The sequence below is a fragment of the Larus michahellis genome, chromosome 2, assembly GCF_964199755.1.
Source record: "Larus michahellis chromosome 2, bLarMic1.1, whole genome shotgun sequence".
NCBI classification, from domain to species: domain Eukaryota; kingdom Metazoa; phylum Chordata; class Aves; order Charadriiformes; family Laridae; genus Larus; species Larus michahellis.
Genome location: NC_133897.1, coordinates 147,070,909 through 147,095,829, shown reverse-complemented (window position 1 = coordinate 147,095,829; position 24,921 = coordinate 147,070,909). Strand labels below are relative to the sequence as shown.

The 24,921-nt window shown below is 35.8% G+C and overlaps 1 protein-coding gene across 17 annotated transcripts in view; it reads left to right on the top strand.

The window, feature by feature from the left end:
* UBR5 (ubiquitin protein ligase E3 component n-recognin 5) overlaps positions 1-24,921 on the top strand; it is a 90,998-nt gene that overhangs the window by 32,731 nt on the left and 33,346 nt on the right. For 11 of the 17 annotated variants that reach the window (XM_074577561.1, XM_074577563.1, XM_074577560.1 and 8 more), the window contains 15 exons: positions 1,073-1,222; positions 3,202-3,413; positions 7,273-7,389; positions 7,469-7,579; positions 8,333-8,487; positions 10,426-10,543; positions 11,403-11,587; positions 12,364-12,473; positions 14,014-14,126; positions 20,976-21,119; positions 21,215-21,326; positions 21,531-21,685; positions 22,607-22,804; positions 23,938-24,148; positions 24,771-24,815. In XM_074577561.1, coding sequence (XP_074433662.1) covers positions 1,073-1,222; positions 3,202-3,413; positions 7,273-7,389; positions 7,469-7,579; positions 8,333-8,487; positions 10,426-10,543; positions 11,403-11,587; positions 12,364-12,473; positions 14,014-14,126; positions 20,976-21,119; positions 21,215-21,326; positions 21,531-21,685; positions 22,607-22,804; positions 23,938-24,148; positions 24,771-24,815 — 2,136 coding nt within the window. The remainder of the gene's footprint in view (positions 1-1,072; positions 1,223-3,201; positions 3,414-7,272; positions 7,390-7,468; positions 7,580-8,332; positions 8,488-10,425; positions 10,544-11,402; positions 11,588-12,363; positions 12,474-14,013; positions 14,127-20,975; positions 21,120-21,214; positions 21,327-21,530; positions 21,686-22,606; positions 22,805-23,937; positions 24,149-24,770; positions 24,816-24,921) is intronic. The other 6 variants (XM_074577556.1, XM_074577558.1, XM_074577555.1 and 3 more) reach the window with 3 other exon arrangements.

Below are 24,921 nucleotides of genomic sequence, written 5' to 3'. Positions count from 1 at the left end.
CACCTTTGGGGCTCTGTTTGAGTTAAGTCAGTCTGAAGATTGCTTCCCACCTTACTTCTGTACCCTTTGAAGTACTGTCTCCAGCCAGGTGAACGCTCTAGTTGTAGATTTAGAAATCCCACCTTCCCCCAAGGAGGTGCCTGCCACAGGGATGAAGGAGGGAAGCAGGACTGTCCTTTCTGTGGCGGCAAGATGGTAGTCAGGTTTAGTTGTCTTATCAGTCCATACTGCTGGACTTCAATAAATGAATTTTCCTTAGCCTCTTTCGTATGTGGATAGTAGCTACAGTTTAGTAAATGGAAGGAAGTTGTTTTACACTTTAATGACAATCAGTACTTCAGAGGAACTCAAGTTTTCTAACACAGAAGCTAGGGCAGTCACAGTATTTAAGTTCATCTTTTGGTTTTGGTTGTGTTTTGTGGTTTGGTTTTTTTTTTTTTAAATTGCATGATATTAAAAAATGGTGCTTTTTCCAGATAACTGTTGTTGTTCTTAATGTAGCTACCATTTAAAGCTTTGTACTGAGAGCTGCAAGCTGCTAGCCTGTGAATTAAACAAGCATGTCAATCTCTGAAAGAAACGTTCCATGGAGAACATAGTCTTTGACATCAAAGATATGGCTTTGTGAAGGCCAGCTTTCACCATCAATTCTGTCCTCCCTTAATTCTAGGTCATCTCTGGAGTTCTGCGTTACGTGCATGAGTGTGTGTGCACATGTGTGTATGTGTATCTATCTTGCCCTAGCGCTTTGTTCTTTCAAGTGACAGGCTAAAGTTTGAATTTCCGGGTCACAGAAAAATGTGTTTTGGGCAAGTCTTGTTTGGGAAACGTGGTTAGAGAAGTGACAGAGCAGTTCTTGTAGGGAAGCTGGTTTGTTTACTAGTCTGTCAAGCTTGATTGTAAATGTGGTTGCATAGGAGGCACATGAGTTTGCACTGGTGAATCTGAAGAGCAGAAATTCAATTAATAGATAGGATTTTTTTTTGTTTTGATATTTGTTTAGTTGATGGTCTCTCTAGCTGATGTTTTAAGTAGCTGATTATTCACTTAAGACCCTTGTCTCCTCTTATAGAGGATCTTATGTCTCTTCTGGATGCTGACATACATTCTGCTCACCCAAGTGTCATTATTGATGCTGATGCTATGTTTTCAGAAGATATTAGTTACTTTGGTTATCCATCCTTTCGGCGCTCATCACTTTCCAGGCTAGGCTCATCCAGAGGTAATTTTGCACCTTTTTTCTTTGTAATAAGTAGTTTGCTGTGGAAAAAGCTAGTGATAGTACACACTGGTGGTTTAGATTCTGATTTAATATGAAAGTAGACTGTGATATGTTGTCAAATACAGAGTAGACAAATAGACTGTTACTCTATCAAAATTATTAATGAATTCTGAATATTAGCAGGTAAGTTCTGCAAGAACCTTGATAGTCATGTATTTTAAATCTAATTGTTGATCATTGGTGTTGGAAGGTGTTATAAAATTTTTGCATGTAAGTTTATTTTAAACAGTAGCATAAGTACCTACTAATTCATGTATTGCATTACAAATATTTAATTTGGCTCAAAAATGAGTAATGATTGATGACATGCAGCATTCTTAATCTTCCATTTTTTTCTTTTTTTTTTTTTTGGGTTGCTCTTTGTTCACTGTTCTTCATATTTTCTTAATTGTTCCGTGACAGAAGTTACCTTTATGGAATGAGGAACTTTAGCTACTAAGGAGGCAGAAGAAATCTAAATTTTACTTTTTGGCAGCATTTTTATAGTTGGATAAGGCGAACTATTGGCAGCTGATAAAAAACCAAACCAAAACCAAACCAACTCCTTGAGCAGTGTTAAGGCATTTTACTTTTTTTTTTTTTTTTTAAAAAAGCATATTACAGTTAAAAGATTTATAACCAACCATGCAGCAATTTCCTATCTTTTTGAAGCTGTTGCACAAATGCCTAGAGTATTTCCAAACTGTTAATCCAACCTCTGCTGTGATTGTTTGTTTAGTACAGTTTTGTTGCCTTTCATGAACATGTTTTAGTATATTAATTCTGAACACATATGTTCCTGTTACAAAATTTAGTTGGGGTCAGTGTGATGTTTGCTAGAAAATGAGTACCGTACTTTATGAAATGTATCTGTAAGACAAGCTGTTGCGTTTGGCTTATGTAAAAACTTTCCCACTTGTCTAATACAGCAAAAGACCCAAGACTTGGCGTAATTTGTTGAAACTATGATATAATGATGTGGTCATCTCATACATGTAATTCCAGTTGATATTTGTGAGCATAAGTGAAGTACTTAATAGGTTAAATGCATTATGTGCATGTACGAATATTCAGCATCTGACGTAACTCCTTCTAAATTCCTCCTTTTTTTTCCTTTCCTAAGGTTATTCTATATAAGACGTTACCACGAATTTTATAATCCTTATTTTCCATGCATAGTTGACTCTTGGAAAGTTAGTTTGATTACCTGATTTAAAAAATTTATCTGCATGAGCGAACTGCAGAGTACTGGCTTTAGACAGTTTGTAGGCCAATTGGAGGGGAAGCATTTTGGTAAGGAACATTTTCCTACAAGGATCCTTTTTAAAACTTGTCTGACTCTTGAAAAGTTTTCATTTGATCTACTCAAAACAGATACACTTTAATTTATTAAATCCAGTCCTATGGAATATTGCTTTAAACAAAAGGGGTTGGATTATCAAACATGTATACGAGAGCTTTTTTTAATGCTTGCTTTCTTTAACCTTTTCAAATGACTGGGGTTTTTTTTTTTGGGAAAGTTGTTGTGAAACTCTCTAATAAATACTCTTTTTTGGTTTGCATAAAGATAGCTCACAGACTATATAGACTTAGATTTTTTTTGTTGTTATTACTACATTGATAAAACACTACAAAAATCTGCATATTGTATTTAAAACTAAATTGCAATGTTAAATGTATTTGGCCTCATGGTGTAAGTGAAAATGCTTTGGCATTTTTTTATAGTGCACAAAACTGTAAGACTTTATTTCTAGCTTATGTTTATGTTAAGGAATTCTAAAGTACATATGCTTGAAAGGGTCAATGTATTGAATGTTGCATGTCAGGACTTTAATTTAATCTGTGTGAGTAGATTTAACTGCTGTTAGTTGCATCCTGAAGGGTCTTTACTAGAGAGTGGCTTACTTTTATCCCACTGGTGTGACCCAATTGCATACCAGTTCTCCTTCTTCCCTTAGAGAGAGACTCTGAGCTGTTGCGTGAACGTGAGTCCGTTTTACGTTTGCGTGAACGAAGGTGGCTTGATGGAGCCTCATTTGATAATGAAAGAGGCTCTACAAGTAAAGAGGGGGAACCAAACCTGGACAAGAAGAATACGCCTGTTCAAAGTCCTGTTTCTTTAGGAGAAGACTTGCAGTGGTGGCCAGATAAGGTACTGAATTTTTTTTTTTACTATTTTATTTGTATGCTGTGCAGTAGATCTGTTTATTTTTTCCAAACTAATACTGTGTGTTTCACTTCTGAACATCACATCTTAGTTTATGTGAGATAATGTAATAAAGGATAGTCTTTATTATGCACTTAGGAAAATTATGAATAACTAGTTACACCCTTATAGCTGCACTTCTGTTATTACCGTTTTAATTTTCTTCTCCATGTGTTTTGAAGGTAGATCATGAGGTTTGGGGTTTTTCTTTTTTCTTTTTTTACTTAGGTGCTCAAAGCATTTAATAGGAAATAGGAAACTCATGAAACAATTTAAACTATACTTCATCAAGGAAATCTTTTTTTGATTAGCATTATTATTTCCAGAGGCACTTTCCATTTGAGTGGATTGGGCTTTTAAGCGACAATGGTGAAAGTTTATATTTATTTGCAGTTGTGTTTCGAATTGACCAATAACTTCCATGAGTTAATAACTTCTGCTCCTTCAGAATCCCTTTGGCTTAGGTTAGCTGGTTTTCTTTTAACCCTAATTCCATTTTTAAGGCAAGAAGTAATTCCCACATGAGATATAAGAGCAATAGGAACACCAGCTCTATGTTGCTAACTGGGTATCTGTAGTCATTTTCTTTATGAATTACCTAGATGCTTGGGGAAATGACTTTAAAAAACAAACCAAACCGAACTCAAGCTAACCAAGCAAACAAAAAAAAAATCCAGGGAATGGAAGTGATTATCTGTGTTTATTAGACCAAATTTTATGAACTTGGGGTCTCTTTCTAGTGTTCCCATTTCTGTCTGTCCACGGTATCTGTGAGGTTGCTATTTTCGTATGTCACGCTTTCGTTTTCTATGTCTCTGTATTTTTCCTTTCAGACTAAATATAGATAGAGAGTTTGAAGAGGGAGGCGAATTTAGAGGCTTATTTCTGCTTACAGCAGCTCACCTTTGGCTGCTATCGTCTTCATTTGGGCATTCAAACTGTGAAATGAAGATACCTAAAAAGAATGTTTGTCTATTAATTGCTTACCCAACCAGACCTTTTATGTGTAAAGTGTGATTTTATTTTTTTCAGCCAGTAACATTGAACTTCTGCGTCAGTGAAAATTGGCAGCTTTTGTCCCCCTTGCTTTGCCATAATAGTAGAATGAGAGAGTCATCTACCTTGAGTAGAGAGAGATTTCAGGGGTCTTAGCATAAAAGAATAAATGTAGTTTAGATTTGGAATACTAACTTATCTTTATTTCCACTAATGCGTTTTGGTGACGTTATTATGGCCATTATTACTGTTGTGTTATTTGTTTTGTTCTGGTTTTTTACTACTTTGGGAATTTTTTTCCTGTTAAACCGGTTTTTCTGTCAGGCCCTCAAATTTAGTTACTAAATTAGGGGTTGGGGTTTTTCCCTCCCCCCCGGATGAGGTTTTTTGTTATTTGCAAACCCATCAGATTCTGCCCAAAGACAGTTATCGCAGTCTTTTGTTGGGCATCTTTTATGGAACTAAGTTGCTGTGATATCTAATTGCATGCTTGTTCAATTTAAATATACTGAACTTCTTCCAAGATACCTCCTTGCATATGCACTCATATAAACCCTAGCTTCCAGTTAAATGAAGGTGTCTTACTGGAAAGGCCTTTTATCTTTATCCAAAAGTAGTTAAACTTCTCATCCTGTCCTTCAGCTGAACAGTCATAAAAAATTGTTCTGCATCTTTCTTGCTATAGCCCCACTCTGAAGTTTTTGTTGGTGGTATTTTCCAACAGAAATTCTGCAAGGTAAATCCCGAGGGAGATGATTTAGCTGAGATGCCAGTTCAGATGTTTCTTCCATTTTAAAATTGGAAAGGAGATCTTGAAGTGTTAATGGAAAAGACAGTAAGCTAGGGGAGAGTTAAAGGATTCACTGCAAAATAACCAATCTTGCATGCAAATATTTTTCCTTTATTTTTCATTATTTTGACGTTTAGCTCAAAATGGACTCAAAACAGTCCATGTTGAGGATGGTTAACTTGTTTTTATGGGAGGTAAAGTACCAATCTGAGAGGAATGGATGAAACATTTGGAAAACTATGTTCCCAAATACATCAGTTTCACGCACAGTCTGAGGCTGATGATGTTGGGACATGATGCATAGGTACTGAGTTTTCTCCACAAAATAAGTGAAATCAGCTGCTCAAGAATTCAAGTCAATGAATGTGTTCTTCTGATAGTTCAAATCTCATCGGAATGTAGTACTGTTAGCGTACACTGCCATGTATCAACATTTTGCCATGCATATCAGAGACACTCTATAGTATGGCAAGTATGGCCCTGTTTTTTCCTGCTAGTCTGTAGCTGAGCCTTTATTTTGTTCAAGTAGGTATACGCTGTTTAGCTATTGAGATATAAAGATTTTTGTCAGCAATCTGTGTCATCTTCAAGTATGTAATTTCTCTGGTCTGAAGTCAGAATTTATAGTTGAACATATAAGACTGCGGTTACAGAGCCAGCGTTGTCATGTTGTTCGTGCATCTTTGTGCCATTAGTCTTTTGAGTGGCCTCATGGGGGTGTATGTAGCATTGGTCCTGATTTTTAGATCACAACTGCTAATATTTTGATGGAAAGGAGAGAAAAACTTTGAATGGCAAGTCTCTTTAGGGTTGAACTTTTGGTATAAAACTGTTTATAAAAAGTTGTAAAACATATTAGCAGGATTAAAGGTCATAATGATACTGTCTTGGGGCAAAAATTCATTGCTTTCCATACTTGTGTTTGAGGCATTAGGCCAGATAACTTCTGAAGATTCATTTATGCCGATGAAGTAGAGATGCATCTCATTAGACTACAGTAGGCTCTGATGGTGGTTATTTCTCAGAATATGCAATATTTATATGATGTCAAGTATTAATCATGACACAGATTAGCATTTGTGCTACTTCTGTGCTGTATTGTAAATGTTCTGTGGAATCACCCAAATTCACGGGTCTGTAGTTTGATATTCGTTTCAATGCAAGGGGGAACAGGAACTTTGAAAAAGTGAGATTGTACCTGTTACGTAGTTGCTGCAACATTGACATAAACCCAAATTTCAGAGATGGGGAAAACGGGCCAGTGAGATCTGGGTGAGGTACAGGATGAGGCAGTTGAGCAAAGTGGTGCTGTCTCAGTAGTAGAGAGATGCCGCATTGAGTTTTTGGAAAATGTTAAAAAGGAGAAAAGACAGGGGGAGAGGGGGGAGAATAATCCATAATTAGAAGTTTTTCCAGCATAGCAGGTAATAATAATGCATTAATGTGACATGTAGCCTGCTGGTTTTTTTATGTTTGTTTTTTTTTTTTAAACTTGATCTTGTTTGCAGGTACTTAACTTCAGAAGTGAAAGATATGAATCGTTCAATCATCAATTTCAGTACATCATCAATTAATTTCTCAGATAGTTGGAAGATAACTTCATGAGTATACTTAGGAATGGAATAATGTTGCTCTTTTGTTAATTTCAAAAGCCAGAATTTTAGAGGGAAACTCCTTTTAAATATCAGAAGTCGAGATCTTCCCATCTTTAATTCTATGAGCGATGTTGTGTTCTTAAAATATTGTGGAAGCTCTTAATGAGCTGTCCATGTTAATTGCCACAATATTGCTAAATTTTAGGAAAATAATATCTATTTCTTTCTCCTCTCACTTTGTCAGAAGAAATAATGTTTGAGGGCATGATGAACTTCAGACAAACTGGATATATCTTTATTGTCAAGTTCAACATTCATGGGAACTCTGAAAAAAACAGTTACAAGTTCAGGTTTTTTGCATGTATATATTTATATATGCACTTATAAGATTGCTGTCTTAGACTTCATATTTCTGTGTTTGTAGGATGGAACAAAGTTTATTTCTATTGGAGCTCTGTATTCTGAGCTCGTGGCTGTTAGCAGTAAGGGAGAACTCTATCAGTGGAAGTGGAGTGAATCAGAGCCTTACAGAAATGCACAGGTATGGTACATCTTTAAATGCTTACCTTCAGAATTATTTATATGCTTTGAATATCTAAAATATTTTTTTGTTTCCAAAGAATCCTTCGCTACATCATCCACGAGCCATGTTCTTGGGATTAACCAATGAGAAGATAGTGCTCCTTTCTGCAAATAGTATTAGAGCAACTGTTGCCACTGAAAATAACAAGGTATGAGATGTATGCTGGTTGCTGAATTAGACTAAGCTGTTTTTTCAGTTACTTGTGGTATAATATAGAGAAGTTGGTTCTTCCACTTCATCAGTAGTAGAAAGTATTTAATTTCTTCGTTCATTCCACTGCTATTCCTCTATACAGATGTAAAAACAAAACAGAAACCCAGCTGGTGTTTTGTAAAAATGTAAAAAGGTTAAAAAATATCTGGTAGATTTATAGCTTGAAACAGTGAAAAGGTATCTGTTCTACCTGATTATCTGAAATACTTGACTTTTTGCTGTTACAGTAGAAACTGACACTAGTTTAAGAATAGAGAAGCTTGTTAATGTTCTGTATATATCTACTAGAAAAACTAAGAGCATTGAAGCTTTCAGTGCTGTAAAGTAAGTTATCCAAATATGATTTTCTGACCGGTTAAGAGTGAACTTGAAACTCATTTGGTTAAAATATATATACGTGTTGAAGTATTCTTATGACACCTCTCTGTACTTTTTTTTTACCTCTTTTGGTTTTGTTGGGAACTGGAAATAGAGGCGGGGGGAAAATGTCCTGAAAAGCTCTTTTCTGCGGAAAGAAAAGGTAGTAGGGAATAAAATCCCAAAGGATTGGTGTTTGTTTGGTTTTCTTGGTTGTGTTTTTTTTTATTCCCTTTCAAAATCAATAAAAATTGCATTAAAGGTGCAACTAAGGTGCAGCTTTTCTTTTTTTCCCCTACCTTCTTTGTTCCTTTCTTCCCTTCTGCCTTAGGTTGCTACGTGGGTAGATGAAACTTTAAGCTCTGTAGCTTCTAAATTAGAACACACAGCACAGACCTACTCGGAGCTTCAGGGAGAACGGATTGTTTCTTTACATTGTTGTGCTCTTTATACATGTGCTCAACTAGAGAACAACTTGTATTGGTGGTAAGTAAATACTGTGTTTATGTGCAACAGTGTAGATCCACTGGATGTCTTCCTGTCCTTGGCTCTGAGCATTGCAAAACTACTGAACCACAGTTATGCTGAGTCCTGTAACTCTGCACTTTCAGCTTAGGTTCCCTTTTTAAAGTGTATTTATTCTCCTCTCTAATGCCTAAAGCTTTTGGATCCAATTATAACATCTTGAAGAGAATACAGTTATTCTTTTAGGAGATGTGTATAAATGCTTTAGTATTCAGATGTTATCAGTACTACTCAGTATCAGAAAATAACCTTCTTTATGCCTTTCAGGCCTTTTTCAGATTATAAATATGGAACAAACTTACCCACGTATGAGGTCCACATTCTTCTGTCAGGCTCTGTTAGGAAAATTTGGTCTGTTACTTTGTGATCCAAATCTTAAAGAAGGGAGAAATAACATCAGATGCTCTCCCTGGAGCTTGTTAAAATATAGTGCTTTTAAACATTGTGAAATAAGAAATGTTAGTGAAAATATTTAAACTAACAATTTGATAATTAAGAAGTCTATTTTAAAATAAAAAAAAACCCAAAACTCAAAATAACACTCCCCAAAGAGCTCTGAAATTAATTTCTAATTTGAGTAAATTCATTAAATATTACTCATGCGTTGTCACGATGTGTTATTTTTGTCAGTGTGTCAGGAATCGTTGCATTGCATATCATGCCCAAAGTTCAAGTAGCTTTTAGGCATGGATGAGTTAAATACTTGATGATAAGTTGGAAATCAGAGCACTGAAAATTGATTCTGTAAAACAGCTTTCTTATTTAATTCTAATAACTCTCTGGAAAATATTTAAGTAGAATTATATCTAGGCTTGTAAACTTAAACACAGCCGTATTTTATTTTAACGTCTAGTCCCAGATCGGAAAATTACAGCTCTCTGGTTCTCGACCCTTTTATTATGTCACGGCTGACATACCTCAGAGCAATTACTCTTAGTATAGAAACTAATAAGCCATAACATTGGAGACTGGCTATTAGAACCTGCCATTTTTGCTACTTTTAGAATAATCCTTGCAATGTATAAAACAACTTATTAGCGTTTATATGTAATCTTTGAAAGCAATTTATTTATTAACCAGTCTGTCCTTTCTGGGAAGGGTTAAATGTCAGCAGTGGTGATTTTATGTTAATCAGATCGATGTAGACAGAAGCTTCTGTTACTATTGATATCCTTAGTTACAATGGTCTGTAGTATACTGGACAGAATTTTGATTTCCAGCGTTGCGCAGGACTGATGCTTTTCATGTTTTACTTAACACAAAGGAGGTTTTCAAATAAAAGCATCTAACTCTATAGCCCACTGGCTAAAACATGAAGTATCAAAATAATAAGCATGCTTAACTGTGTATGTAGATGTTATTTTCGGCTAAACTGAGTGGATCCAATTACAAAAGAAGTGTCCTTTTTTCCCCTCTTGCAGCTTAAGTCTGTCATAAGAGTCCTAGACTCCTTCAGCCAAGTCCCTAGAGAGAAAGTGAGGCTTTAGAATTTAAAAACAAAAAAGCTTATCCTGTTCCCCAGTGACTGCAAATTCTTGACATTCTCACTAGTCTTAGCAAAGATATCTTCAAGGGGACAATCTGCAACTTGAAAGCTGTGGCTGGAGTGTACCATCTGCGACTGGGGGTCTTGAAGCATTTTGGACTAGAAAGCAAGCCATTTGGCGGTGACATATCTTATGTCCTCTCCCCCTTCCCCTTCCACCCCCACAATTTGGAAAGTGGGGGTGAATATAGAAAAAGATGTCATTTCTACAGTGCTTTGAGATTTTGGAAAAGGTGGCACAGAGACCTGTATGTTTGATCATGACTACATTAAGCAGAAAGAATAAAATGTTCAAAGTTATTAGACACAGCATGTCTTTCATAGCCTTTTTAAAAATATGTGTTTTTTTACAGGGGTGTAGTTCCTTTCAGCCAAAGGAAGAAAATGCTAGAAAAGGCCAGAGCAAAAAATAAAAAGCCGAAGTCTAGTGCTGGTATCTCCTCTATGCCAAACATAACTGTTGGAACCCAGGCAAGTGCAACTGTCACAAGTGGCATTTTTACAGTGCTATATAATGAGCTTACAGCCAGTTCTTAAAAAAAAAAAAAAAAAACCAAACCCAAAACAAAAACAAATTAGGTTCTGTTCTTGTTATGCATGAAAGTTGTATCGAAAACATGGCATTAACATAGTAGGTTTTAATTATATGACTGTAAATTGATGTGTCCTGTTAGTGGTGTTATTGTTTTACAAGTATGATTATTGTTGCAAATGTGGAGGAACACGCCGTACTCGTACAAAATACTTCTGTTTTGACTTACCTACCAATTCTTTATTATGAGAGAAAGTAAAGATAGAAATATAATTCCCAATAGAGCTCATAGCTTTGTAAATGATTTGGCATTTAAGTGCCTGTAATATTATAGCCTGGGTTTGATTTATTTATGCAGTGGGATAGGCCTTTGATTTGAAGCCTTTACCAAAAATGTTAATAGCTGAGACGGATAAGTAGAATTACTTTTGTCGTTAGTATTGGGAAGAAGCTGTTTTGTCTCATACTAGTTCTAAGGAGCACGTTTCTTTTGGTTCTCAATCCATTCTAATCAACTCTAGGATGAGTCTGTTATTGGATGAATTGTTCGTTTTGTGGTTGAGCATCTAAAAACTATATATTAAACAGTTGCATTGCTAACAGTGTTGATTTCAGCTGTGAAGAGCACAACAGCCTCTTTTTTCCTAGCAAATGCATAGCACATCATGCTGACTTTTTTTTTTTTCATCTAGTTCCGTAAGTTTGACTACTACATATGTCACCAAGGAAATGCATGTACATATGATTTCCCTCAGTATAATCCATTGTTTTAATAGAAATAAATATTTCTATCTGTAGGTGTGTTTAAGAAATAACCCCCTCTATCATGCTGGAGCAGTTGCTTTTTCAATCAGTGCTGGAATTCCTAAAGTGGGTGTGTTAATGGAGTCTGTTTGGAACATGAATGACAGCTGCCGATTTCAGCTTCGGTCACCCGAGAGCTTGAAAAACATGGAGAAAGCTAGCAAAACTACTGAGGCAAAGTAAGTGTTGAGAACACACACACATACGCTCAGAACATGGATTTGGTATACTCTTGACTTGGTGATTGATTAAAAATTGAAAAGAAGAAAATGTCAGGTTTTATCAGTTTGAACTTTTTGCCTTCTTTATGAGATTCTAGCTTTCTTGTAAACTCTGTTAAATGTGCAGAAATGCTCACTGCAGGAAAAGCGTCTCAGTTGCGTGAAACCACTATGGAAATGTGAAATGCAGAAGGAATGGTAAATTAAGACTTTCCTTCGGTGTTTCATAAATTTTCCAAGATTTTATATTTGACAAACTGAAAGTGGTTTTGTTACGGAACGGTTTGCTGGCCCTTTTCCATGGCATTGAGAGACCTATTTCAGCCCCTTCATAGTTTGAAAAAAATGATTGGGTTCACAACTGCCAGTTAAATGTTTCTTAAAACAGATTTAAAGCATTTCAATAAAAGCTTGAAAAAGTTTAGCCATTCTAGAGTTTCAGGTTACTGTATAAAGCTAATAGTTCTTCCTGTCTACAAATGAAGCATATCTAAGAATGTTTATTTTGTGTAATGTTGTGTCTATGCTCAGTTAATGCTAATCCCTGATTAAGACGCATGGCGCTATTCCCAACATTGGATGTATAGCCTTGTCAGTTCGGATGGTTATAGTATTGTTTTTGTTAAGGAGAATAAAAAAATAACATGACTGGTACACACTAACACTTTGTCCGTTGTCACAGAAAAGATTTCACCTTTTTCTTTCTTCATTCTAAGTAATGCTTTTTATTCTAGACCTGAAAGCAAACAAGAACCAGTGAAAACTGAGATGGGTCCTCCGCCATCCCCAGCTTCCACTTGTAGTGATGCATCTTCAATAGCAAGCAGTGCATCAATGCCATACAGTAAGCAATGTGTGCCTCGTAGTAACATAAAATATTTGTGTAGATCAGAATTTTTCATCAAAAGGCAGTTCTACAAAGATCCTGCAATAATTTCAGAATCTGATTAAAAATCTTTTTCGGTCTTTCAGTCTGAACCACAATATGTGTAAAGGCTTTTGTAATAGACTTTAGATGATCAGTGACTTGTCAGTGTTAAATTTAACTATATTAGTGTAAGCAGTGACTGCTTAGATGTAAGGTGTATCTAAGCAAGCATAACAGTTCTCGGAATCAAAAGTATTTTTCAGGAGGTGATCAAGTCTGAAGATAAAGTTGTTTAATTGCAATGTGATAGTGAGTTTCTTTACCGCCCAGAAGCCGAACTTACTTTCAAAAATTCTTTTTAAGCTTAAGCTGTTCTTGCACAGCTTGCCTTGCCAGTGCATAAAACAGTAGTTGGTCATCTATTACATAAAATGTCTAAAACCAGACGTTCTTTACTAACATAGAGAAGCACTGAGAGAAGATTTATAGTACATGTAATTCATGTAACTGACCTCTTAAGCTTTTTTCCTCCGTTTAAACCCATACTTTTATAAAGGGTTAATTACAATGCCACCATTTGAAGAAATCTCTCTAGTCCTGTTTCTTCTAATTGTTCATGTACTGAAGTTTTAAGAAGCGTTCACCTAGGGAATCAAATGGTCTCATTCAGTGACCGAGAATCTTGTATGGTCAGATCTGCAGTGCTAACTAATTGTACTAGTAGAGTCTTTTGCTATTTATTTCTTCTCTTTTGCAGTTCTTTCAACTGTAATTTTTCACTGTCTGTAACTTTGCTTGGGATTTTGAACTAGTGTTTGAAGTTAGCTTAGTTAACTTAGAAGTTCTTAGCTTAGAAGTTCTCTGCTTCTTACTTTAAATATGTTGATAATATTAATTGCACTATAGAAACTCAATTCAGGAGATAAAGCCTCTTGTCAGTGTTAATTTAGCCATGTTATGTATTTAAATTTGATCTCGAGTGTACTGCAGTTACTGTTCAGATAACGTATTTAAGCAAATCTGACTGTATTGCAATTACTGTTAGCCCAAGTAGCTATTTTCTGCCTCATTTGCTACTCTCCTAGATGTTTACCAAAACCCAGTTGTAGTGGACAAGCAGACTTTTTGCAAGGGTGATACAAAGCACTGTAGCAGGGCTGACTGAAGGGTCTTAACGATGTCAGTCTTGTTACTTACAGCACGAATAGCTGAGCCCTGGCAAAACAATTTCTTGTCTTTTAATTATTTTGCTTAGATGTCCTTAAAAATAGCTTTTTTTTATCTGATAAGCTTTATTAGTGCTAATTTCATAGAAAAATATGAAAGTGTCGCGGTATACTGTTACTGACTTCAGGTAGTTTTAAAGTCATATTCTTGTTAACCTCTTTTTATTTTCTAGATTTGAACATCGATACTCTTTTTTAGGGGAAAGGTTTGGTGTTTACTGAACATTGCGTTGTGATGCTTTGATTAAATATTTCAAGTATTTTCTTTGGTAATTACTTTTTTGTTTCAGAGCGACGACGATCTACTCCTGCCCCAAAAGAGGAGGAGAAAGTGAATGAAGAGCAGTGGTCTCTGAGGGAAGTTGTGTTTGTGGAAGACGTTAAGAATGTTCCTGTTGGCAAGGTTTGTCTAAAATACACTGTCCCACCGTCTTTGGGGAGAGAGGAAAAAAAAGTTTTTCCTTTAGATAAGCTAACTGTTAACTGTTAAAAGAATCACAGTTTTGGGGATGCTTGAGGATGCTTCTGACTACTATGACTTTTGCTGCGTTTTTATTTCTCCATAACACAATGACTGTAATAGACTGAATGTGTTGTGAATAAAACGTTCCAAATATTAAAAAATAAGTCTGGTACTTTAAGTTTTTGACCACAATATTAAGAAAAGCAGATGTGGTTTTATACAAAAGATTTTTTTTTTTTTTGGTGAATTGAGTAATAGCTCCCACACTTGTCCAGCAAGATTGTGAAGAGTTACATGTATTGTGACTGACTTCTACATATGCATCAGCTGAATGTTTACGTTCATGTTCTGGCAACCAAAGAACAGAAATGTTTTGATTAGAAATTACATGCTTCATTAATACGACTATAAAGTTATTTCATTCATTACTCCAGAAAATCTGTTTGTTTCGTCCTTATAATTTTTTCATTTTCTCTCTAGTAAACCTTTGCTCTCTTTTGGCATTGTTGTGTGATGTGAGGAGGGATTAGGTCATCTAGACAGTTCTCTGCAATGCTTTTCAGAAATAAGAGCAACAGGAAAGCCAATATAGGTTTTCCACAAAATGAAAAGGTTGAATTGCTTTCTACTTGATTCATAGAAGATCAAAAAAAAAAAAAAAAAAAAAACAAAACCAAGTTACCAGAAGAGGAAATAAATGTTCAAGAGAAGGTAGTTGGATTTAGGCAAGGTTATTTCACCTGCATCCTTAATGGGCTTACTTGTGCAAGAGTGGGAGATTTTCCTTGAGCAGTATCTTTGAAAGGAGGAGGCCCGCAATAAATTTTCATTATCAAGTTTAGGTTATTTCTGCAAAAAGGAGTATGGAGCAACTTAATTCATTGAAACACCTCAGTTTCTGTAAACAGGGTTTTGAGATCTAGTTGAAGGTGCTGGAACTATTGCTTGCTTCTTATACCAGCTTTGGGAAAGCCCCTGTCTTTCCTGATTTAGATCCTAAGATTTTCAGGACAGACTGTTTCACTAGTTCTATATGTGGTTGTAAAGGGGTCTATCTTTGTGCGCTGCATCAAGAGGAACTACTATAATAAATATAGAAGAGCTTGTATTTTTATATGTTGATATTTTTACTGAAGTGTGAAAACCAATAAGCGGGCTGTGTTTTGAGCAGAGTTATTGGTGCTGAGTCTATTCAGTCATTTATGGCAAAGGTGCTTTTTTTACTTCATAAAGCATACTGTCCTTTTCCAGGGACGTATACGGGCATTCGCTCTTTTCCTGTTACAGTTTTGTAACGCGTTATCTTTAGAGTTTGGATAGAATCCAGCAGACAAAACTATACTTTTTTTTTTACCTATTTTTTTATGCCCTGATATATGTTTTGTTTGTAATTTGGATCATTTGTGTGATTGTATGAAAAAGACTGGAGGCACCTCACTCTGCAGAAGTGATAACTCTTTGCAGTGTTCTCCTACAGGCTCCAGAATAGCTGATGTTGTTCATTGTGAAACAGTAATGTTTGTAATTTAGCTGGTTGCGGTTGTTAAGCACAAAGCTGATTTGAATTCTGAAAAATCCGGTCTTCTGTGCATAAATAATTCTGAATGTGTACAGAGGTTCAGGCTGCAAAAACATAATCATACGGGTTTGAGCTCTTAAAACTTCATGGGTTAAGAAGTCCTACCCTTCTAGATTCAACCCAGATATACCTTTTTCTATTTTTCCATGACTTCCTGTTTACTGAATGACATTCTAAAAAATCACGTCTTTGATATATTGGTATGTACAGCCACGGTGTGTAGTGGCATGAGCATCCTGGATGAGAATATACTATTTCGATGTAACCTGGAAGTTTGTTACTTTTGGTGTTTCAGAAAATTGGAAAGGCTTTGAAGCACTGTTTTAAGTACTTGATGTTACAAAGCATGGTGTAAACAGAGCAACACTTAGCTTCTCTCACAGTGCTGTCATTGAGTAAAATAGGTGGTCACGGAGCATGTGAATATTGGCACATCTTTGAGAAATACGCACCGGTAATTTGGCAGATGTTTTTTGACCATTCATGAAGTGAATTGCACTAAACTAATTGATCTGTGAGGCCAAAAATCTTGCCTTATGTACTGATTCAGATCTGAAGTAGTAAGATGAAAAAAATAATTTCTGCATCTGAAATATTGAATGTTTATATTCTTCAGAATAAAGTGAATAAAGTGTGATAGCCATGAGCTTCTGTCAAATTGTTTGCCACCTTTTAAAGGTATTTGGGTAATTCCTTGTTTTACAGAAAAAAGAATTGTTCACTTAGGCTTTAGGAGATGGCATTTAGAGATAGGAAAGAGATTTAGATTTACTGATGCTCAGCCTATGTTCCAAAAGTAGTTTTGTTTCTGGAAAATTCGTGTTCCGGTACTTTTGGATGTATGCAGCAACTTCATGACGTCACCAAAAAGTGCTTGGTTAAAATCCTTCCACAACCGCTGTTGTGTTGTGTTTGTAGAACGGTGGGCAGGTAGATGGTGTCAAGTTCTAATGTGTGTGTTTCTCTCTGGGGTCTTACTGATCTTGATACAGTAACAGCCTTCCCTTCAGTGCTAAGATCTGAGATGACGGATTGTGATTATTCAGATACCAGTAGATTGTACAACATTTTACACACTGCTTCGTAAATGTGGATTGCATGTGGTGCCAAAGCAACAAATGACCAGAGGGGGAGGCAGAGCGCAAAAGTTCATATGTTGGGGCAGTCTTGAAAGAAATAAAGAAAACAGAAGTCTGCTAGATATACTCTTGGATTTAGTCATCTTTCTCCTTGAAATATGTTATCTTCCAACCTCATTTCAATTTAAATCCTTCATGGGCTTGGAACAAAACTAAACCGTCATTCCTCCAAGTCCGTCATTAGATGAAGGAGATAAGATTATCCACCTAATGGAAGAGTGATGCAGTAAAAAAGCTTGGCACTTGTCTCTCTGTGTGCATCAGTGAGAAATCTGGTGGAGTCGTCTTTCAGTGTAGTTTATAGAAGAGATGGACTGAAATAAGCCTTTGTTACTGCTCACTGGTATCAGAGGAACAGAAGCTGGTTTTGTCCTTCCCATGCATGTTGGGATATTCTATTTACCCACATAAGCTTCTGGATCTCCTCTACTGGAATGGTTAAATGATGTCTGAAACCACTATTAAAAGGGTAGGGAACATGGGTTGGAGCTGCTTTTTTCTTCTTCGGCAGCTGCGGGTCATTTTGGTCTGAGGCTTTCCATTGGCAGTGTCCAAGGCCTCTCCAAACTGCTTCTTTTCCTCAAAGTTGTCCTCAATCAGGTGAGACTTCTGTGTATTACCAGTTGTGCAGTTCCTATGTCCAGAAAGCTTATCAAGTTCTAGGGATTTTTTGAAACATAAATTTGAATTGAGTAGTTTGTTCTTTAACTTCTACTTTGTATTGTATTATTTAAGTCAGACAGTTGAACTTTTTGGATTTTGTTTGATTTCTGTCTGAAATTGAAGCCTTCCAATGAGAAGGATAAATTGAAAGAGCTCAGGCTGGATATAGTCCCAGAAGAGTTACCTAATCCCTATTAGGAATCTGATTTTAATCCTTCAAAATTGAACATTTTAAAAATTGTGTCTGTATTTCTTTGGAAGTGCTCATTCTACTTTGAGAGTAGAGATAGAAGCCTTTTCTGTAGTGTTAAAATTTCTTCCATTCCAAGAAGGAGATTAGATAAGAAATAAAAAAATGTGTTTTTCCTGGTCTTCTGCTGCTGTGTCTTGAGAGGGAATATGGTGATTCTGGAGGGGGAAAAGAGTCTACAAATTACCACATTTGGATCCAAACAGGTTTGCTTCTGAAAGACTCAAGTGCTAGTAGTGAACTTTGTTATTTTCAGAGGGTACTCACCCTATTGTTAATGTGATTTTTAAATGAACTGTAAGAGGGAACAGGGGAGGAGAAGCAGAGCTCAGGACCTGCCTCCGCTTCCTTTAGAGGAAGGGAGTTCAGTTGAATGTTTTCTGCCTATCAGTATGCTTTGGCATTGTGGTTTAAAGGAGTGTGGCAATGGGTTGATAGTAAGGGTAAAGGAGATAACAAATATGTTCATCTTTCAGTTGTTTCAGTTTATCAATTAATTTTTTTCTTCCATTAAAAAGAAAGATCACCTCTCGTGATCCTGTAGTTGAAAATGCTCTAAAAGGTCAATTCGCTTTTGGAAAAAAAATCTTTTAAACTTTCATTTTGTTGCTTGCTTTTTTCATTCATTTGCTTGATTCAGTTCTTTAAATTTAGTCTTAATAAAGCAAACATTTGTATATGTAGTTCTGTAAAATGCTTGTTTCTAATTGATGAAACTTTTATGTTTGCAGTATGAATAGTGTAAGTACATTAGTTCTGTAAGCTAGAGCGTCTAAATCCTTTAAGTTCTTGCATTTTATTTTTGTTTATGCATTTTTCAATTAGTTCAGACATACATAATTTCAATTAAAGAGGAATGTTAATGTTGCTCGTTTGCCCATTATACCACACCTCTGTTTTGGAGCTTTCTGTGCACAATTGCTGTGAAGTGTTTCACTCAAGCTCCTGGTTGCTTGCTACATCAATGGATAGTTTTATTTTCTTTCTGTGTAGCAGCCAATAGCCATAGTAGTAACTGTTTAACTAAAGAACTGCATTTTAGTTACGCTTTGAAGAGGTGTATTCCTTCTCAGCCAAATCTTTATATTTTCTAGTTTTTAAAGATACATTAGATAGAAAATAGGGAAGAAGAAAAAATTTTGGCATGTGGACTCTGAAAGAGTCACCATACAGTTCCAGCATTTTAAAAACTGTCAGCATTTCTTTGAACACATGAAAAGTGACTAAGTGAAATGTGACGTAGCAGCCAGAAGACATGCAGAAGAAAAATTTTAATGATGGAGATAGGATATGTTAAGTATTTGGGGATTGTGCCTTTTTTTAAGTATGTTTCTTCCCTCCACCCCCCCAATTATAAATTTGAAACTTCATAAAGAAGATTTCATATGCCTCGCTAGGCATCGACCATTTAGAATCTTCTGTTTTCAGAAGCAGACCAAACTTACAAAGCTTTTGTAGCAATGTTTAGTCATTAAAAAAAAAATCAACGTGTCAGACTACAAGTTGTGATTGAACCATTGGTATATGATTTCAGGCTTACAAGTTAGTCTGATTACCTTAAAAACATTAAACATACCTTGATTAAATTAAAAAAAATAAAATCACAGTTTTTGTCTAGAGTGCTGTCTTGCAAGTTTCAATAGAAATCTGTATAGTCTAGATTAGAGTTAATGTTCATGAATCTTTTGGCAAGGTCTGAATTTTGAAATTTTTGGGTAGCGTTCTTACAGTCATCGGCGATGCTCTACTATTAGAACTAGAAACTCTGCTACTAGAGTGAAGTTTCATTATACGGGGAACAAGTGCTCTGACTCTATCCACAGTAATCTTTGTCACAAAAATCTGCTAATACTTTCGTATTTGTCAATATATCCTCTCTGGCACGCTTGGTAAGCTGCACCTAGCTAGAGAAATTATGAGAAAACATGGAAATGCCTATATTTTTATTACCTACAATATCTTGAAAATTTGAGAGGTGTTTTTTATTGTCAGGGACATTTTAGATAACGTTGATTACATCTACATCTTTAATATTGTTTTGTAAGAACTTTCTTTGTAAAAACCAGTGATAAATTAGGGCCTAATCAAGGTTGACGGTTGCTTGTATCTAGTTTTGATAAAGACTGAGAACATACTGAGATCTTATTTTACTCAAAATTAAAATATTTTCTGTCCTTCCCCCTGCCCCCTTCCCTCAGCTTTGTTTTCGTTTCAAGAAAATTACAGTCTCAATGGGAAACTCAAAGGACCTTGCTGTTCAGTGATAGTGTAAGATGTTTCTATATCACGGAAACATATTTTGACAGTTCTGATTAGACATGCATGGCAGCAACTCTTCAGAGAGGCTTACAGTCTCAGAAATGGCTGTGTCAGTGTGGGGTTGAATAACTTCAATTTCTTTGAGGGGCAAAGAAAGATACAGATTCCTGAAGTTTGTCTGGATAGACTTATCTGTATCCTTCAGTCCCGAGTGGAGAGCTTTATCATTGAGTGTAAGGAACAGCTAATAGACCCATAAACCAACACTTCTTTTTTCTACTGTGCGCCGTCATCTTGAGCAATGAGCACTAGGACTCTGCAACACAGGCTTTAAAAATTCTTAGATGGGGCCAAAAAAAAAAGAGAGTGATTTCCTGTTTCTTGTGGTACAAGAACTAATAAGGACTTAAAGAAGTAAGAGGCTCAGTGCAGATGTTTTGGTTGTATTGTTAGCTAACGTTTGGAATTCGTTGCCACAAGAATAGCATTTATTTCCAAAAGCAATTGGACAAATTAATAAGAGAAGGGTCTATCCAGGATATTAAACATGAAGTTGTCCTGGTGTTTCTAGTAGGTGAAAGCTGGAGAGATACCACGGAAGTATCAGCAGGAGCTTCTCTAGTTATTGGTGTTGGTTCCTGTTGAACATAGGATCTTGAAATGGGAGGACCTTTGATCTGATTCAGGATGCCTATGAAGTCATTAAGAAATCCAAGTCTTTAAGATTTTGGTAATTTTAGCAAAACAACAAGGCTAATGGCCAAGAGTTGTAAAATTTTATCACTGACTATTGTAAATTTTTTTCTTTTCCTGATAAGTCTGGTTTATGTTGAAGCAAATTAACCTAAATGGTTTCTATTCAAAGCTTTTGGTAAAACTGTAATGTGTTCTGCTTGTAGGTGCTAAAAGTCGATGGTGCTTATGTTGCTGTGAAATTTCCGGGCACCTCCAGTAATGCAAACTGTCAGAGCAGTTCTAATTCAGATCCTGACCCTTCTTCTCTTCTCCAAGACTGTCGGCTGCTCAGAATAGATGAGCTGCAGGTATGCCTTTGTGAAATGTTGAGAAAACAATCAGTATTTTGAAATGTCAGCATTGTGTGCTTAATTACGTCTTAAAATTTTACGTATGCTTGCAGGTTGTAAAAACCGGTGGAACTCCAAAAGTTCCTGACTGTTTTCAGAGGACACCTAAAAAGCTGTGTATTCCTGAAAAAACAGAGATCCTAGCAGTAAATGTAGATTCAAAAGGTAAGTAGGACTTAGCCAGTAAGGTACTCTGTTGGATACTTATTACCTGTCTCGCTTCTTAGTGAAAAACAACTACTGTCAAACTAAATAAACAGTTGATTCCATTAATACTTAGTAATTCCTTAGAAGTGCTTTAGTCAGGAGTTCTTTTACTGGATGCCATCAGTAAAAGATACTAACTTTTTTCTTTGTGTGTCTCTGAAGGAGTGCATGCTGTTCTGAAGACTGGGAACTGGGTTCGATACTGCATATTTGACCTTGCCACAGGAAAGGCTGAACAGGAAAATAATTTCCCTACTAGCAGCATTGCATTCCTGGGTCAGAATGAGCGAAGTGTTGCTATTTTTACAGCTGGACAGGTTTGTGGTTTTGTTTCTCAATCATTTAACCTCACTGCACTTCACTTCTGTCATCTTCGAATGGGATGGTACAGCCTTTCGTAAAACTTTTCCAAAGACTGGCAAAAATATCATTCTTCAAAAGGGTTTTGAGAGGCTTGCTGCTACCATTAATATTTTGAAGGCGCGAGGGGAGTAGGGATCTAACTCAAGCACTTTTAATAATCTTACTCAAATTCTACCTTGAAAAGTGAAAAAGGGGGCAAAAAAGCCCTGACAGAGTAGTTCCTGTGTTAGTGTAAATTTCTTATCTAGCTATAGTTTGAAATTGGGACAGATGAAAATCCACTCTTGAGAATAAATGGAAACGTTAACAAAAAAAGTCTGTATTTGATACTAGAAATGATATACTGAGATTTTGTGCAACTCTTTCTACTATCCAATGTTAAGTATCTTATTTTATCTGATTGATTACACTGTGCAGGCACTGGTGCGGAGGGCTGAGAGAAAAAAATACCAAAAGCATTTTAGTAATTTCCACAAACACAATATACTTTGTTTAGGATAGTTGAAGGAAATGTTTTTGGCAAAAGAACTGAATTTGAATGTTTCATTTCTATATATTCAACTTTCTCTGGAGCGTTTAAGTAAACTAGAAGTATAGGCACTATATGTTTCATTGGTAATGTTTTGTAATGAATGTATTTCATAAAGATAATTTTAATAGTATTTGCTATGTTAAGCACACTTCAGACATTTGAGAAATGGAATCTGGTTATCTTAAGCTGCACCACTTGTAATGATAGGAGACAATGGCGTAAATGAAAATTTTAAGTCAACTGTTCTCACTGATGGCAGTCAGGCAAAACTGGACCTTTTGGGAAGGATAATATTTGTAAATTGTGGATGCTTATTGTTAAAACTTTTTTTTCCCAAATGTAGGAATCTCCCATCATTCTTAGAGATGGAAATGGTACAATCTATCCAATGGCAAAAGATTGTATGGGTGGGATACGAGACCCTGACTGGCTTGATCTTCCACCTATTAGTAGTCTTGGAATGGGTGTTCATTCCTTAACAAATCTTCCTGCTAACTCGACCATCAAAAAGAAAGCTGCTATTATCATTATGGCTGTTGAGGTAAAATATTTTCTTTGCTACAGAATTATATGCTTTTTTTTCTCTTGCTTTTAGAAAGTTATGCTTAAAGCAGCTTTGTGTTTAGATACCGATTTATGTTTTTCACTATTTCAAACCGATTTCAGCAGAAGATTCTCTTAGAAACATGAAAGCACAAACAAATTGAGGTAGTAAAGTGAAAGATCCATTTTGGGGGTGCATGGCTTCTGTATCGTGCTTTAACTAGTACTATTTTCTTAAGCATTACTTTTAAAACTGTTTATGTATACTACCACTATACAATTTTATTTGTTTTTTGGGTGCGCATTTTTTCTGAGGGATCCAATAACTTGTTTTCTTGTGAATGCAGTACTTTTTTTTTTTTTTTTTAACCTTATATTTGGACCATACAGTAGGAAATTATGAGAGTCAAGCGAAGATTTGTTTTCAGTTGAATTGCCTGTAGAGTTCTTTACTCATCTGTGGTGTTGTATGAATAGTTCTACTGTGAATTTATATATCATACTTGCGTAAACCCATCAGTGATTTGGTGCAGTTTAGTTAGATCTGCTGTGTTGAGTTAGATATGCTGCCCCCAGGAGGTATTGTGTACTTGCGAGACTGAGAGTGATTTCACAGTAGAGTATCCCGTCACTGTGGAAAAGCTTGTTAGATACAGAGTTGAGCCTCCCAGACCTTTAACAGCTTCTATTTGTTCACATCTCAGTGTGTATGTTGCTTGCTTAAAACAAATGTGTAAGAGCTAGTTAACATAGACTCCTTAGTTTTTTCATTGTACTGCTTTTCCCATCTTGCATGTAGCCATGAAATAGAAAAATAGAAGTAATCTTATCTATACTAAGAACCCAGCTATGAAGCCAACGACATACTTTTGTGAGCCTGATAGCTTCTGCTGCTTAAGCCTCTGTTTTCCTTTTACTTGTCTGTGCCCGAATGCACACTGTTTTCTCTTTTTAACAGTGCTATAATTGAGATGATGCGTGTTCAACAGTTCCTGCACTCACTTCCAGCCAATGTCCTATATTTAGACCTTTCTATTAATTTAAAAAACAGAAAACTAGAAGTACGTAGGAAACTTGTATGTCTGCCTTTTGTATTTTAAACTGTTAAAAATTTTATTCTTTTGAGTACAGAAACAAACTTTAATGCAGCACATTCTCCGATGTGACTATGAGGCTTGCAGACAATACCTGATGAATCTTGAACAAGCAGTTGTCTTGGATCAGAATCCACAAATGCTGCAGACGTTCCTTGGCCATAGATGTGACGGAAACCGCAATATTCTGCATGCTTGTGTGTCTGTGTGCTTTCCAACCAGCAACAAAGAAACAAAAGAGGAAGAGGGTGAGCTCAACAATATGATGAAAATACTTTGAAAATAAACTTTTTATGCATTTTCAAAAACATTTGAAATAAAGACTGCGTTCTTTGTATATGGGTATCTTAAAATTTGGCACCTAAAATGTGTCCTAGCCTTTCAAAGGTGCTGAGACAACATTTTTATTACTCTCATAAGGATTTATAAGAATTCAGTAGTTAAGAATAATATGCTGTTTTTTATTGATTGTAAAAGACAAACTTACCACATTCACGTTAGTTTTAGATGAAAACAAGTATTTTTCCACCTTTATTACTAATATCCCTATTATATCACTAGTAAGCTTGTAAGAGAAATGATATTAATATTTTTCAAGTGTTGTAGTATATGTTAATGTCTCCAATAAGAAATGCTACTTGCACGTGATGTGTATTAAGGAATGTGAAAGAATGACTTTCTGTTAACGCCAGTTACTGACTCCATTTAAAAATGTCTGTTAAATACTGTTATGTAAAAAGTATGAACAAGGTTGCTAAGTCAAGCACTCAAAAATTAGGAAATGCCAGAAATAGGTTTACCCATGTACTATACATGGGTATGCGTTATGAAATGGTCTTTAATTACACCGTCATACTATTTTTTCCACAGGACTACCTCATTCAGTGCACAAGATGGACGGTGCTCACCGAATGGGTAGCTATTCAATATTTCTTTTTATCCTCATCATTCAGTGTGTGGCCCCATTCCTTACTTATTGCACACCATACAAACCCTGCACTGAATAATGAATGAACTTCCT